The 17222-nt window shown below is 43.3% G+C and overlaps 1 protein-coding gene across 6 annotated transcripts in view; it reads right to left on the reverse strand.

Moving 5' to 3' along the window:
• Nucleotides 1–17222, reverse strand: part of AMOTL1 (angiomotin like 1) — a 134489-nt gene that overhangs the window by 52528 nt on the left and 64739 nt on the right. For all 6 annotated transcript variants that reach the window (XM_019737546.2, XM_074335585.1, XM_074335584.1 and 3 more), the window contains 2 exons: nucleotides 14470–15397; nucleotides 805–1096 (listed from right to left, as the gene is read on the reverse strand). In XM_019737546.2, the coding sequence (XP_019593105.1) occupies nucleotides 805–1096; nucleotides 14470–15397 (1220 nt within the window). The remainder of the gene's footprint in view (nucleotides 1–804; nucleotides 1097–14469; nucleotides 15398–17222) is intronic.

Here is a 17222-nt window from a genome sequence, read left to right on the forward strand (position 1 = left end):
CATAAGATCCCTTCTACCACACGTGCCTCCTTGCCTCCAGAAAGGAAACTCGAGTGCCCTGTGGCCTTAGAACACCTATTACCTTTGCCCCCTCACCCGCACCTTTTCTATTCTACCTGACGCATTTCAGGTGCTGACGTGTGAGTCATCATCAAATCACTGCCCGCAACAGTTCACTCTTGCTGGATGTTTTCTTATCAACTTTGGCTCTCAGCATAAAGCCCTAAGAATGATGGCTGCCATACATCCTCATATTCCCATAATAACTTCACAGGCTGGAATTACGCAGCATCTTCCCACCTGATAAGTCACAAGCATGGAGAGAGCACGCAGTAACTATACTCTCCCCTGCATTGAGACAACACTGCTTTTTGCAGAGACCAGCTAACGAAACAAGCATGACAGTCATAAGGTTCCTGTCCGAGATTCCCAGATTTAACGGAAAACCTGTCTCTCAACTCATTCCACTGTGTTACTCTCGGTGTTCCCTCTTCCACACTGCCCACCTGGGGCAACGCTCTGACTCTCAGGCCCACCTCTGCTGTACCTCCTGTAGCACCCGACATTCTATTGCAGGTATCAGCATAGGCAACTCTCCCCTTGGGGACCGTAAGCTCCTCCAAGGCGGGCACTGTGTCATGTTTATTTTTGTCTCCTTAGGGCCTTACGCAGTACCTGACATAACAAGGGGTCTAGTTAAATGTTGGCGAGTGAGTCAGTGACTCAAGCCCCCCACAAAAAGGTAAAGAATTCTGTCCGTTCTAGAGAACCTTCTCCCTCTTCTTCCCTAGGGAAGTCACATACCTTGTGGAGCTTGTCAGCATTGTCATAGTAACCCTGAAGTTCCTGGTGAAGCACCCGGTTCTCCTCTGTTAGTATCTCCACCATCTGCTGGGCTCGCTCCACAATTGCAAATGCATCTGGACCAAGCTGCTGGCTGGGGGAGGCGGCAGGTGGGGGCTGTGGAGCTGCCAGGGTCACCGGAAGTGGAAGCGGCAAGGAGGTGGAATGCAGAGGCCCGCTGACGGAGGAGTTCTGGGAGGACATCGGGCTGTGCTGCTGCACGGTTGATGGGAAAGGCAGTTGGCATGGGCGGCTGCAAGGAAACAGACCAGTAATCAGACCCCAGGGAAATGGTGGAGAAGGAAGGAAGCCCCAGCGATATATCCACTATCGATGGCTTCCACTACCAGAGGTCATCAATGCACTTTCCAATGCTGGGCTGAGTACGACAGGTTCAGTGCCTCAGTCCACAGACATTAAATGTCTCCCTTTGAATCAGTTCTGGTCATTGGAGTAGAGCGAACAAGACAGACAGGGCCTCTGCTCTCATGTAGTTCACATTCTTAGGGAGAGAGACAGGCAAGCCATCAAACAAGAAACAAACAAAGCCAGGTATGGAAAAGCAATGAGTACTCTCCAAAGAACAAAGTAGAGAGACGTGACAGTGAATGACTGAGGGGCAGGTTCATGCTGACAGGTCAAGGTAAGAGTCTCTGAGAAGCAGATGTTGAAGTCTGAATGACAGGCAAGAAGGAACCAGGGGTTTCACTATTGTTTATTGAGGGGGAACTATTGTTTATTGGGGGGAGAAAGTAGAGAAGTGGGAAAAAGAAGCATGCAGATAGGGGAATCAGGATTTAGCATGGGCAAGGTCAAGTAGCAGAAGAAAGCCAACTGATACAAACCATAGCCAGCAAAAGCAGTCACAGCTAGATGGCCCAAGCCTTTGTAAGCCAAGCCATTCCCTCAGGGTGTAAACGGAGGCCAGTGGAGAAGCTGCCTTTACCTGACTAATGTATGTAGACGGTACATACAGTGGCAAGAATGGAAGAAAGGTGACCGGTGAGAAGGCCTACGTGTGGTCTCGGTGGGAACTAAGGAAGGTCCACGGGGACGTAGCAGAAGAGAAATAACAGATGGATTTGGGATAGGTTTTGTATATATTACGGATGGGGAAGGGAAAAGTGAGAAAAATTAAAAATTATTCTTCGATTTTGGGTTCTACACAAATCACAAATAAACAGGGATACCATTTAAAGAAAGGGGAAAAATCTTGGGGAAGGAACTTTTATATTTTGTGTTTTGATTTGCTGGGGTGAAGAGGTCTGGAAATCAGTCTGATTTTAGCCACATTACAAAGAACACATACAAGTGTCACTTGATGGTTCAAATTCCAGGTAGTAGCTCCTACATTTAAATTATGAATTTCCATCTCCTGCCTCCACTCCCTAGTAATTCCTTCCTCACTATTCTGTTAACCAGTTTTATAAGAACCAATGTATTTTCTTTCAGCCTAAGCCAAGGCCTCCGAACAATTTCTACAGGTAAAGACAGCAAACATAGTCTTGGTATGTAGTTCTCCAACCACAGCTGTCTCACTTCTTCAGACTTAGGAAAACTAGTTTCCTTGTTGACCCCCTCAGCCTTTAGGTCTCAATCTGGGAACTGGGGTGCTAATAATTATCAGCAACCCCCAAATCATCAACATTCTGCCTCAAAGGGCTAAATAAGTCCTCTAGAAATTCAGCTACTTCTAATCTGTAAGTTACCTGTGTCACCTCCCATTACTCATGACCATCCATAGTCAAAGCTTTCAGAGCTACTCCCATTTTTCCCAGGAGGTTGCTTCGCCTTACATTTTTCCTTTTAAGTATACTTGCTGGCATGTTTCTAGACCCTGTCAGCCTCCATCTCTCATTCCGTAAGCATTTCTTGTAGCCAGGATTCCTCTGAATGCCAACTCCTGGCAGTTAAATGTCAAACTCTAGAAGACAACTTGACAAGGGTCATCTTAGCCCTCCCTATAAGGATATACAGACATTCATAAAGATGACCTCAGAATAAACCCAGCAGTACCTAACAGAATAACTAACCACAGGCCTCGCTTTGGTAGCTAATATCAGAGGCTCCATCTGAGCTTAGGAGATATTTCCCTACTAGATTTCCTTATGCCTTCAACCCAGAAGCCCCTTCCATTTCATGTGAAAATAACCAGATCTAAGTTCCCCAAGGCAAGGTGGAGAACCATGGAGCTCAATGTGATTCTTTTTTCCTTAAGTGAGCTCCCCCTTCCAGCCATCCTCAGATTTCAGATAGAAATGCTGTCAGTGGGGAGGTGAAAACCATCTCTCCTCCCTCCCTCTCCACACCTATTACATGATGACCTGGGCATCTCTTTAGAAGTTAAACATTTCTGTACTTGGATGAATTTGGGCCCCTTCAATACTGAAGTGTATGTGAATATGTGTCATCCTGAGTGTATGAGGTCCAACTCTATCCCAAGAGTGAAATGCCCCGGAGTGCCATTCACAACGCCCAGCTTTCACCCAATTACTGGTACTCCTAGCAGGCATGGACCCAAGAAGAACCACAGATCTGTTACTGAGTAAGTGTATTCTTGCAGGCTGGTTAAATCCTACAGTACATTTTTCATGGAAAGAGATTACCTTGGCAAGAGACAAAATACCACAAATTACACTGCCTCAATTCAAAGGCAGACACCCATTCCCACCTCCTAAATACTCCCTTCACACTTCATTCAAAGCAAGGGATAGATGTGATGGTCTCCTCGGAGCTAAGGGGTCCACAGGAGCCTACAGTCCCGTTTTCCAAAGCATAAGGGATTCCCTTTGACCCAAGCAGCTTTGGGCTGGGGCTTCTTTCTTTTAATATCTAGTGAACTCTGGGATATGGAACTCACTTATGGTCAATGATGAGCTCATCTTCTCCGTTATATAGCAAAAAGGAAGTGCCTTATTAACGCCAGCCTAAGTCATCCATGATGGTGACTAGCTACCTGAGCGGCACTGCAAGACAAGGGTGTTCGCCAAGCTTAAGGGACAAGAAAGAGTAGGCCTTTTCAAAACGGGAAGTCTTCTATTAAACAGAGAACACTGGTCGCACAAATAACTCGGTTACATATTCAATAAACACCAACACCACATTACAATGGATGAGGTGCAGGCAGAACAGCAAACCTCTACTCCTGGGCCCCACTACTCAGCCAGGTGGGGTTGGTGGGCTCTAAGATCTGTACAGCCAGATTTGTGCTTAGTGTAAATGAGGGGGAAAGAGTGTTAGGAGAAAATAGAAAAATTTCACATATGGTCATACGAGTGTTATGATACAACTTATCCTCAGCTTCCAAAGAGAAGGCTACTGACTGGCCATCATTAGGATAAATACTTCATAGCAATGGAGATACAGAGAAAAGGGGAAAAGGGATGGGAACTATTGTTTATTGAGAAACTACCTGCGAATAGCATTCTATGCCATAATTGTCTATCTGTGAGCCCATTTCCCGTGTTAGATTGTGAAATCAGAGAGCTACCTTATTCCATATCATGTGTCTCGGTTTCCTGGGACTATATGCCACTTAGGTCATCGTTAAGGACTTAGGAGTTAATATGTATAAAGCCTGGCACAAAGGAAACACTGGACTAATGTTAGCTATTATCACCATTACTGTAATTATTATCATTTGTATCCCAGGGTCCCAGTACAGAGCCTAGTACTGAGTGTGGCATTCATGAGAAGTCCAATAACATTTTTCTGTTACAGTCAACATCCATTGAGCACTTTTTACATTCCAGCAGCAATATGAACTGCTGCATGCATCATCTCATTTTAACCTTTATAATTGTTTTACAAAATAGGTATCATTGTCAGTCTCTCTAGATAGATGAGAAAAAAAGGCATGGGATGGTAAGTAACTTGCAAAATATAACGGAGACAATAGGAACATAAAGGAGCTCTAAGCCCAGGCTTTTTGATTCCAGGGTCCATGCAGGTCACTGTTTTCCTGTACTAGTGAAAGCAGGGAGGAAAGGCAGCGCCCTTTGGTCCTCTGATCCTGGGTTCCTGTGTGGCCCAGTCTGAGCCACCACCACGTCCGTGATTCACACCCTAACACAAAAGTATCAGAACTTTTTGTAGGCTCGAGCAGCCTCAGGGGAAGTGTAAAGGCGGGAAACTTCCTGAGTTGTTCTCTTGGACTGTTACTTATTTTGAACATTATTATCTTCCGCAGGTGAAGGTCTTATCTACCGAAAGCATTTTTAACTAACATTTATTGAGGGTCTCTGCTACCTACCAGACACCGCATTTCATCACTTTGCTTAATCCTCACAAAAAACGAGGCAGGTACTACCGACACGTCCTGGTCCTTGCTCAAGGGATCGAATGAGCCTTGGAACACCATAGAAAGTAACCTTTCTTCCATCTACCATCAAACTGACCAGTTATTTAAATGCATCAAAGAAGGACTGAAAAAGCCTTTTCTCCCCAAGTACATAGTGATGTATTAAAAACAGGAATCAAAGCATCTAAAGAGCCGTATCTATGAGACAAAACAGGGGTAATATAGAGAAGCTCTGTAGGCTGGCCCTCCGTTGTCAGAGACTTGGACCATGCTGCCTGCGCATAGCCCAACCACAGAATTCGCACCCATTTCTTTCCTCTGAACTTACAACCTTGCCTGAATCACATTCTTGACAATCTACCACCACTGCCTGATGTCATGGGTTTTGTTCTCGTGAATTTTATTTAAATGTCATATTATTTCATTTTTCAAACATGTGTGTCTTTTCTCCCTAATTATTAGCACGCCTGGTTTTTGAGGGTAGAAAATTATGACTTATACTAAGTTAATACTAATTAAATTTTTGTTAATTGATTTGGCCCCTAAGCCCAAGAGCAAGTTAGAAGAGGCACTTTCAAAGAAAGGCTAAACCTTCAACACTGTATTATTAAGGAAGAGACCTCTGGTATTTAGATTTGTTCTGGATAATATACTGGTAGGTAGAATCTCAAATCATGACGTTGCCAATATAATAACAAAGCTCTGTGCCACTGCCTTCTTCTTATGTATTTGGGGTCACAAAATGCAGCTCAAAACTAAAGTGATGATGGTATTCGGAATAGGGAAAGAAGGTTATTGGTGACATCTAATCAACGGTCCATTTGCCCCTCTTTATATATAACAAGACTTAATATATATGCTTATTTTAACTTATGTATTTACATTATAACTGTATGTAAATGTGCCACGTAGCTCTTTACATCTACTGTGTCATTTAATTCTCACAAATTTGGGCATTCACTGCTCTCATGCCATGTATCATCCTATTTTTAAAGTATGCAAGCTAAGGCTCAGAGGATTCACAAACCAGAGATCTCAGTCTTTACAAAGTGGGGAAACAAAAAACAAAAAAACGGCTTTGAACCCGGCACAAAGTAAATACTGGACTAATGTTAGCTGTTATCACAATTACTATAATTATTATCATTTGTATCCCATGGCCCCAATACAGAGCCTAGCACTGAGTGTGGTCACACCAGCACTGTTCCTTAATATGGGGGTCTCTTTTTTCTGGTTCTGCTTCTTTCTAGCCATGTAACCATGGGCAAGTTTTTAATTTCTTCACTTTTAAATGGTGATAGTAATAGTATCTCCCTCACAGAGTTGTTGTAAGCATTAATGAAATAATGCATATAAAGCATTACACAGATAGCGTCTATCTTTAGGAAAGTATTTAATACCTGTTAGCCTCTATTATTTGATCACACACTGCTAATGAGTGTTATGAGAAAGGCAAGAAGCACCATCCTTGGGTGTCCCTTACGCTTCAAACCCTATGGGGTGAGAATCACAGTCCCTAATCTTAAAGCCTCGATGAGGAGTCAAAGCATACTCCAGCACCACAGAATCTTCCAGTTCAGAAGAGTTTTCTTACAATGCAACAGAACAAGAGCACAAGGTGATGTCCATATGTGGCAGGACACTCTCTCTCGGACACAGATTCTCACTTCCTTCTAGACCTGTGCTATCCAAAACAGCAGCCACAGCCACTAAATGAACTAAAAGCTCATTAATAGTTTTTTATGTTGATTACCTATTGAAGTGGTAATTTTGATTATAATGGGTTAACTAAAACATGTTTTAAAAATGTTTTTAAATGGATTAACTAAAATGTTTTAAAATTATTTTCACCTGCTTCTTTTAACTTTTTCAAAATGTGGCTGCTAGAAAATTTTTAATTAGGCATGTGGTTCACATTATATTTCTATTGGACAGCACTGCTCTAGACCATATTGCTCATACATGAAACACCAAAAGGCCTCATTTTGGAGAGAATTCCAGAATCCACTGAGCATCAAAGCAAGTCAGACAAACAGACCAGCAGTCCCTACTCCGTTGTCCATATGTCCCCAAGCATCAGTGGTGAACAGCACGCTATATTCAATATGTTAAACTATATGCCTAGCTACAATTAGGCAATCATGCTAACATTAAATAAATATGGCTTGTGTGATAGACAAGAATTTTTCAAAACATGACGGGCAAAGAAACCTCAATGGATAAATAGATAAAGGATGTGATTAAGTAATTCAAAAGAGAAAATGCAAGCAGCCAAATATACTTCCCAAAGCAAACATTAATAGACAAATAAAATCAAAACAACTTTTTTCAGTTTATCAACATTAACAATTCAGTTCAACAAGCTTTTACTGAGCTCCTAGGCAAAGATTTTTTTTAAATTCTCAAGATCTGACACATATTAGGATTTCATCTGTGTGAAAAACAATGCAGAGAAAAATGACTAGAAGGAACTATGACGAAAGGTCAGAGTGACTATCTGCAGGTGATGGGTTTATGGGTTTTTCCTTTTTTTACTCCTCATATTTTTCTGTTTTTTATATAATTTCTACAGTAAATATATATAGCTACTTAGAAAAAAAGACATTTCATTATCTAAGTAATACATGTACATTATAGGAAATTTGAAAAATAAAGATAGGCAAAATATCAGCATTATTATTTTGATAATCAGAAAAAGTAAACAAAATGAAATAAAACAATTGAAAAATGAGATGAAATAAAGGGCGTCTTGGCTGTGAAGAAGTTCAAATTTTACAATTTCTTGCCCAATAAAAGTACCTCCTATTTATACAGAGCTTTCCAACTTAAGAGTATTTTCTTATAATTTTCTGACCCGCAAAGCAACATAGTGAACAGTGGTTCTAACAGTGGTTTTCTTTGGGTAATGGGACTGTGGGTAATTTCTATTTTCCTTCTTTTTCTTTTTTAGGGGGTGGGGGAGTGGGAGTTATCTATATTTCTAAATTGTCTACAATGCACATGTTTTATTTATGTCAGGAAGCAAGTCAGTTTTAGGAAAACTCAGCTATAACAAGTGGCAGATAAGGAAAGTCAGGCTCAAAGAATTTACAAAATTTGCCACAATGTGGAAAAGCCAGAATTCGAACCCCCCTCAAATCTTTTCCTAAACATACTGCCTTCCCAACTTGACCCCTTTAGTTGTGCAGATACCATAAGACTCTCCCAAATGTTCAAATTAAGACTCCACTCTTGGGTAAACTAAAGTCATAATTATGACTATGCAGGATGGATATAGATAATCCTCTTGTTTGGAGAAGTCACTCATTTTAATGCCTTACAGCTGGAATTGTGTTAGGTTTCCTGAGAAAGTAACCTGAACTTGACCCTTGCCTTTTGAAATTCCCATACAGCAGGGTTGTTTCTCAGGATAAACAGGGCATTTTACTTGGCTCATCCAGCCATAATTCAGCTTAAAAATTGGAGAAACTCCGGAGATCTAATGCTGGTATTCAAAACACATGTTTAGCTGATGGAATTTAAATAAGGCCTCTCAACCTCATTTTTGTTTAGGACCACGCATACTTTTTAATCCAATAGATGTGGGTCTGGCTTACCTTTTGGTCCCACACAGCAATTCATTTTCACGACTATATAAACTGCAAATCATAATTCACAATTTTGGAAACATACACTTACTCCAAAAATTCTCCTTTTTCCTCCAGCCTTTTCCAACTCAAAGCAAGATGGGACCACCAAACATTCTTTCTTGTACTACGGCACATTCCAAACCTCAAGCCCACCAAGACTACGACCTGCTCTTTAGCACATATCTTTATGCTGGCTCATGTTTTAATCTGCACTCTGGCTGCACTGTCGGACTGACATGGGTTTCTTGGGGAGAGGCGTTCTCGCTCTTTAATTTGCCACATGTGCTCTTGGGCTCTGCCCCACTTTGCTCCCTCCCTCTTCCCTGCACCGTCATTTGTTCTCAAGAGAATGTCAGTAACTTTGACTCTATCTTAAATAAAATCAATCCAAAAGGTTTTCTCGGGGGAAATGCACGGCGCATATTTTTAAGGAAAATGTGAGCGATTTGGGGGATTGGTCGCACCATAGGCTCCTTCCGTTAATGCAGGAAACTGCAAGGCCCCTGCACTGATGGGAAGGATGGTGGTGATGCTGGCTGCCCGTGAAGAGAAGGGAGCGAGCACGCTCTGTGGAGAGACAGCCATAGCACCTCTTCCTCTGACGTCATCTTAGAAGATGATGTTTTTATCAGCTTAGGACAGAAGGGCTGGGTCAAACGCCACCATATCATGCTTTGTATCTACCTACATACTAGAAATCAAATTCATGTATTAATAGATGAATAAACTATTAATAATAAACAATTCCACTCTTCTCTGCTTCCGGTCAGCTGGTAAATGAAACCCCCTATGCTGAACAGGTAAGATTCCGCCAAGATAAAGGGCAAAAAGGCAGTGGACAGGCTCAGAGAGTGGAAAAAAATGCTCTTTTCACCAACAAGAGTCACATTTTCCAAACTGATGCTGCCAGAAGCATAAAAATTAATCATTAAAACATCACTTATCGTCCATAACTGAAACATTCTGCTAAAAACAGGCCAAGGCAACACTCTTCCAGGTTCCCACTTCCAAATGCAAGCAAACCCAAGACAGACTAAGCTCACAGCCTGGAGCTGTCGGCAGGGTTAAGTCTGCTCCTATAGTCTTCCAGGATATGGAAGAAAAAGGATATCTGCGGGATCCTCCTCCCAGAGTCTGGAATACTCACTCAGTCTTCTGGTCCTAAAACAACAGAGGTGAGCAGAGCATAGGCTGTATGTACACCAGGTGAGAGATATACACCTGATTAGAAATTCACCAGAAAAGTGACACCGAGTAAAAATGTAAATCTTTGCTGCACTGTAATATACAGCAGACACACAGACGCACGGTGTGACCGAACGGGATGTGCAACGTGTGGCAAAGAGACCCAGGTGTGCACTGGCTTCTGCATTTCCCAGCTGGCGCCCGTGACTAAGTTACTTTAACCTCTCTCTCTCTCCAAGCCAAAGTTTTTATCATATATAAAAGTGGGGTGTTAACAGTATGTACCCCTTAGGACTGCTGTGAAGGAGGATAAGCCACACCAAGTGCCTGGCACACAGTAGGCACCAGACAGTGTAGTCCTACTGCCACCACCACCACCCACCTCTGCTCCACTGTCACCCACTAAGGGTGAAAATGGAATTCTCGAAACTGGAAAATCAGAGCAAGTGTTAGTGAAAACAGATTTTAGTTTACTCTGAATCCATTAAAATATAAAAAGCATATGAACAGGAAACACAAAGAACCAATTTTCAAGATCAAATAAATCTAACCACTAAAATATACCCTCTCAGAATTTAACCTAGCTAATAACTACAATTAAAATAAGAAGTTAACACTATTTGCCTATTAAATTAGCAAAATTTCTGATTATAATGACTTACATTGATCAAAGAACAGTGAAACAGGCACTGTAATATTTTTACCAAGTTATCTGGTATCAGAAGTCATGAAATGCTCACTACAATTTACCCAATAATTTCAATTCTAAATAATGATCCTAAAGAACTAAACCAAAATATGGAAAATCTGTCATGCACGATGGTGCTCATAACATTCTTTATAAAGTGAAGCAAATTATATACTTCATGAAATATTAAGCAGCAGTAAAAAGGATCGTTATGGAAACCAATATTGTATAAAAAACATGATAAAACACTATCTAATAAAAGCTAAGATACTAAACTGAATATAATCTATAACGTGAAAAAATTAATTTGTATAGGAAAATTGTTAAGAGTGGTTACATTAAGAAAGGATATTTTAAGTAATTTTATAGCATCTTTAGTTCTCACTTTTGGAAACATGGACAGACTTCTTTGGAAAACAAACATGTACTTGACTAATGTACTCCAAACTGCTTTAATAAAAATCAGATCATCCACCGGTATTCATTCATGCATTCACTTCCATTAAGCCAAGTCGCGGCTTCCAGAAGTACTCTGTTTTTACGAAGTGAGTCAGAATTAACATCCAAATGCTTGTCTTTTTTTTTTTTAAGCACAATTTTCCATGGAACAACTTGTTCCATTCTCACCTTTTCTATTTCTACCCGTCTCCATTTCAGTTTGAAGGAAAAGGAAGACGGAGCAGAAACAAAACCAGAGCCTTTATCCTCAGCTGGCTCATGTTCCCTGGAGGGCCCCACCAGCTACCCCAGTAAGTCCCACCTTAGTCCCTGCATCTCCACCAGCTTCACTAACTCACCCAGGACAAAGGGCAAGCCTTGACTGATGGCCTCTCCGAGGGGTTTCCCATGAAAGAAGTCTAACGTGCTTTGTAACAATCCACCACACATCTCCATCTTTAGCAGATCAGAGCAGGTGAGAGAATTTGTACGCTATGGTGAATCAGCAATGAAGGCAAGCACTCCAAGTTCTTACTCCTCTTGTCCTAAGCTCTAAGATCTGTCTCGCTTGTCTCTTTCGATCTTTCTGTCTCTAGGCGAAAAGCAGGCAAGTCTCAACAACATAATGGGTTGGATCAAACCACTGAATATTTGCAACATACTGAGTCCATTTTTGCAGCACGAGGCAAGGAGATGGACTCAGGGAACTCACTCAGAGGCCTCTCCTTCTCGTCCAGTAGTCTATGATATACAGACCCAACAGCCTGCAGCTTTCTAAACCTTCACTATTAATGACAGATCACCCTTTAAGCTCACGGGAATGTGTCAGTAAAATTGGAAAGAGTCCTGCTCATCTTTTGGGTCAAAGATAATTTGAACGTCACACACACTGCTGAGTTTCAGATCCAAACTTTGGCGTTCAGGCCACGTGGAATATGTCTGAAGCAGGGCTGGTGTGGATGCAACTCTGTTTACCCTGTCAGCCACGGGCTGTGCCGCGGGAGCCATGCTGGCTCGTCATGGCCAGGCTCACAAAGGGGCCTTATAGTTCTGGGGCCCAGCCTCAATGGCCTGTCTGTTGTGTATCCTGGGACGTTTTGATGTGTCACGTCAATCCAGCTGCCAAACCTGGCAATCGGCTCTCATCCCTCATACATTTCTTCTTTTTGACGTCACAAATTTGAGACAAATGACACCTTCCACAAATAACTCAGCAAACCTCCAAGAAGTGTTTCCCTCCTCCCCTTCCCATGTCTCCTACCTTATGTCACACCTACTGCCAAGGCACAAAAAGCAAAATGATGCACATTGTGCATTGCCATTTAACAAACAGTAAAGTCAAAAGGATGGAGACTTCACTTGGGGATATTTTCACCTTCTGTCAAGCTCTAGAGGCTGAGTTAAACATTCAGGAAAAAACAGGAATTATCACAAACCAAACTCTGATATGACTCTGGGATCAACAGCATGGATTATTTGAAACAATTCTGGTTAATCAATGTGGCACAAATACCAGAGATTTGAAGACTTTTTTTTTTCCCCTCTTCAAGCCTAATAGTTTTTAATTTAAATTTCTCCTTTGGCTTACGGAACCATAAAAGGGTAAGAATAAGAGCCCCGGGGGCCCCATCTTGGATTCTCCAGTGGGGTCTGACTATGCGCAGGGAAGAATGAGTCCTACTGCCTGTCAGAGGTCTGAATGATGGTATACGGTTTCAGTGCTGGCATTCCCAGCCTAATGGAGGGACATGTGTCAGTCAGCTCTCTCTCTGCCAAGGCCCAGTCACTTCTTTTTCAGAAGAGGTAAACCAACATATGCCCTGCACACATGGGGTTGCACGGGGAAATCTCAGCTCATTCGATGTAGAAACAGATCAATAACACCCTTTGTGCAAATGCAGACATATCCAATAATAGGCAGTGGCCACTTGCCTTCTCTTCTCATGCTCCATGCTCTCCTCAGGCAAGTTTGGAAACCTCCCGAAGCTGGCAAATCCCACACTTGTACCTTCAGACCCAATTTCTCTCTTGAGAGCTTGATTTCCAGTTGCTTTATTTCTAACTGCCCTATTCCTCAACCTCCATATCTAATCAATCTCTAAATCCTGTCAGTTCTATTTCCCTTCCTCTCTTAGCACGTAATGCTCCCCTACGCTCTGGCCTCAAACCGAGGCCCCCCTCACCCATTCTACCTGGACCACTCAGTCTGCCCAGGGCCTCGGAGCCTCCACTCGCCCTTTCCTCCAGTTCCTCCTTCACTGCCACTGAACATCACTGCCTGTTAAACATCAACAGTCTCTACTTAGAAACACTGGTTTTCCCAACTGTTGATGGATCAAGTCTAAACTCCTGAGTCTGACACTCAAAGACCTTCATGCACTGGTCTCAACGTTCCTGTCCAAACACATCTTCTGCCACTTCTTACCACATCCTATCCTGTCAGTGCTTCGCATTACTGCAGCTCATTCCAGACAAAACCTCCTAAACTTTTTATCTAAACAAATGACATTCCCTTTGCACGGTACATCCTTCTACTTCAGCTGTAACCCACAACTCTTGTTTATTCTTGGAGACCCAACTCAAATGTCACCTCCTCTACGAAGCTCTCCCTGGTCCCTGCAGTTGCGAGTCATACTATCCTCAGTCTGGTCCCCTAGCGCTCTGCGCACTTCTATCCAAAAATAGCACACTGTACTGCAATGATGTATGCATACGCTGGTTTCCCTGGAGACAATGCTGTAAGGTTGTCCTTAAGAGAAAGGACTGTAGCTGGTACAGGGCTGCATAGGACACATATTCAGTAAGTGGTGCTGAGTCTATCAATCAGTCAGAAGAGAAATCAGGGTAACGGAGGGAAAAGATTTTGACAGGATACTTGAGCCAAGTTCCAGCTGCCTCAGAGTTATGTACTGTGGAAATTTATTAATCTCTCCAGGCTTTAGCTTGTCATCTGTTGAATAAGGGGGTGGGACAGTATGATTTCTACAGTCCCTTTAACTCCTCCATTTTAGCATTCAGACTACATTTTCCTTTAAAATCTACAATGAAGAAAGACTCTATAAAATCCCGTGGTAATAATATGTTCCAGGAGTTTGGATGCTCTCCACAAAGCCAGCCAGGAAAACTGCTGTTTTGCCTGGCCATTTGGCAGAGCTCCCAGGGACAGCCAACAACTGAGGCTCCTCCCCTAAACTCATAAATCCCCAAATGCCCTCTGTTTCGTTTCGCTCCACATATTTTGGCCAAAAAGTAGCTTACTAAATATTACGCACAGAAAAAAAGAACACTGATGACAACAATCTAACATGCCTTGAAAACAACCAGTGCTACAAACATGACTGCTGAATTTTAAAAAGCCAAATGAAACCTCTAGGTTCGATAATCACCTCGTTACCCCATACTCTGGGGGTGGCTGGTACCTCAGGACAGCCACTTCTGTCCTCGCAGGCTGGGGAGCAGGGTAAGGCTTGACCATCTCGTGGAGCATCCCCGGGTGCTGGTCGCTGTAGAAAAGTCCATGCTCCTGGGTCTTGCTGACCGGGGACATCATTTGCTTGGTCTTGAAGGGGTACTCGGGTGGAGGACCACGGGGGTCCAGCACTTTACCTGTAGGCTGGGCTGAGGAAGGCCCGCCTCCTGTCTTGAACCCCTTTCCATTCCCTGAGCCAGGGAGGTGTTGCTTAGCACCATTCCTCTCCAGTGACAGCTGCATGATTCTCTCACTGAGAGAGCGGACGTGGCCCTGCTTGAGTTCTTTCAGGGCCTCGTCCTTATGCGCTTGTCCACTATTGGCACGGTTCACCGTGGGTCTCCCCTCAGTCCGGGACTTCTGACTGGTGCCCCCGGTCATGTAGTAGCCATGACTTACGCCCCCCTGCGGCGGCGGCTGTTGCTGCTGCTGCTGCCCCCTAAAGAACTGGGACTGTGCTTTGGCCTCCTCATAAGTGGGCAGTTCCTCGTTGTTTTGCTGAGGCTGCGTGGACCGGACCTGTTTCTCCATCACCGTATTGTCCACCTGGTGTTCTTGACCCTGCGGTTCCTGGCGTGCCGACTGGTAGACCATTTGTGGGTCTTCTTGAGTGAGGTTTTCCGTGGAAGAAAAGCTGTTTGTAGGGTGGGCTGGACCTGCACTCCCTGTGGCCTGGTGCTGAATGGCCAGCAAGTTCATGTTCTCAGTCGGGGTGCCATACCGCAGTTGTTCCTGGATCAGCCGCTGTAATACTGTTCCAGCTGCCGCATCCTCGGAACCTCTCATTTCCACCTCTGAGATCCTCAGGAAGTTTGGGGAGTGGAAGTTACAAAGAGGCTCCTCAACTGAAAGATAAGCACAGGAGAAAAGGTATCAGGCTGTTCCCCAGGAATATAGGTCTGTAAGTACGTGATGAATAATTAACATTCTAACTATGGTCACATTTAAAGAAACGATTTCAAATACACCACCACCACCACCACGTACCCGGCAGTTTCTCATGGAAGTGTTTCTCCAATTCAAAGTGTCTCTACTGCTCTTCCTGCTTCCTCCTAGGCCTTGCTCCGTCCTTCAACCCCTCCCTTTCCTTTAATCTTCCCACTAACACCGTCTCTTCATATAAACATGCCAAGTCTTTCCCATTTAAAAAAAAAAAAAAAATACAAGCAAAAACCAAAACCAAACAAAAATAAACCACTTTTTCATGGCCCTTCATATACCTCCAACTGCAACCCTGCCTCTCTCCTTCCCTTCTCTTTTTATTATCCTCCGTAAGCAATCTACACTGCAGTCTCTACTTTCCAAACACTCCATCCACTGCCCTCCCTATTGCTCTGATTAGTAACCAAGCCCAGTGAGAATGTTCCAGCTTGCACATTACTTCCTGAGGCATTTGGCATGTTGATTGCCCACTTCTTGAAATGTTCCCCTAACTTTGGCAGCCAGGTCACCCCCGTCCTGGGTCTGGCTCCTGCCTCTGTCCACTCCTTCTGACTCCCTTTTCTCCACCTGGCCCTTACATTCTGGTGTTTCCCACAGCTCTGCCCTGAGTGCTCTTCCACCCTCACTCAACAGAATCTCCTGGGCATCACATCCACTGCTCTTTTTCAATTACTGATCCATGACCCACACATCTATAACTGTCAGCCGATGGCCCACGAATTTTTCAAACTCAACGTGTCTTCCTAAACCCTCAACACTTACCCACCCAACCAACCCCCATATACCTGCCTTGTCTACACTTTGCCAAGCCAGAAACCTGGGAGTTTCCCAAAATTCTTTCCTTTCCCTTACACCCAACATCCAGTCGGTAATCAATTCTACCTCTTAAACATCTCTCCCAACTCTCCTTATTCCCGTGCCAATCCCAAGGTTGATTATTAATAACCACAATAAACCACAAGAACTATATCTGAGGTGCAGATGATATGCCAGACATTGTACTAAATTGTCTCCATATATTATTTCATTTATTCCATATATAGTCATATGAGGCAGATATTAATTCCCCTAATCTTACAGATAAAGGAGAATGGTTTAGAGAAGGTAAATCACAGAGGTCACAGAGGTAGGAAGAGGGAGAGCCAGGATCTGACTCATTCCACAACAAAATCTGTGTTCATCTCATGCTATTACAAGCCCTCAATGCCTCATACCCAGCCTCCTTATCTATTTCTCCGACACTAGTCTCATTCCCACTTCCAAGCCCACCCCTCAGACCCCCAACCTATCTTCCACATTAACCTGAAAGATTGTTCAAATAGGAAAACCTAATCATATCAGTCCTCTGCACAAACTCCCTCAGTAATTAATTATAGGTGTAGCAGGTACTGCCTTACCAGCCAGCAACACTTCATGCCACCAACACCCTGCCCTCAATGGCAACCCCTTAAAGTTTAGGCTCCAGCAATACCTAAGAACACACAGTTCCCAGACATGCTTGCTCTCTGGCCTCTAGGTCTTCGCTTGCATTCATCTCTCTGCCTAGAAAGATGCATCTCACCATGTCCTCCTGGAAACGCCTGGACATCTTCACGTGATAGCTCCCAAAGCTACCTTCTGAGTAAAACCTATTCTGCTGCAGCCCAGCAGGCTTAAGCCTTCTTCTCCGATGTCTCCCCTCCATTTGTACATATCTCATTAGAGTAATTATCACAATAGATGGCAATT

This window comes from Rhinolophus sinicus, linkage group LG06, assembly GCF_036562045.2.
Source record: "Rhinolophus sinicus isolate RSC01 linkage group LG06, ASM3656204v1, whole genome shotgun sequence".
Taxonomy (NCBI): domain Eukaryota; kingdom Metazoa; phylum Chordata; class Mammalia; order Chiroptera; family Rhinolophidae; genus Rhinolophus; species Rhinolophus sinicus.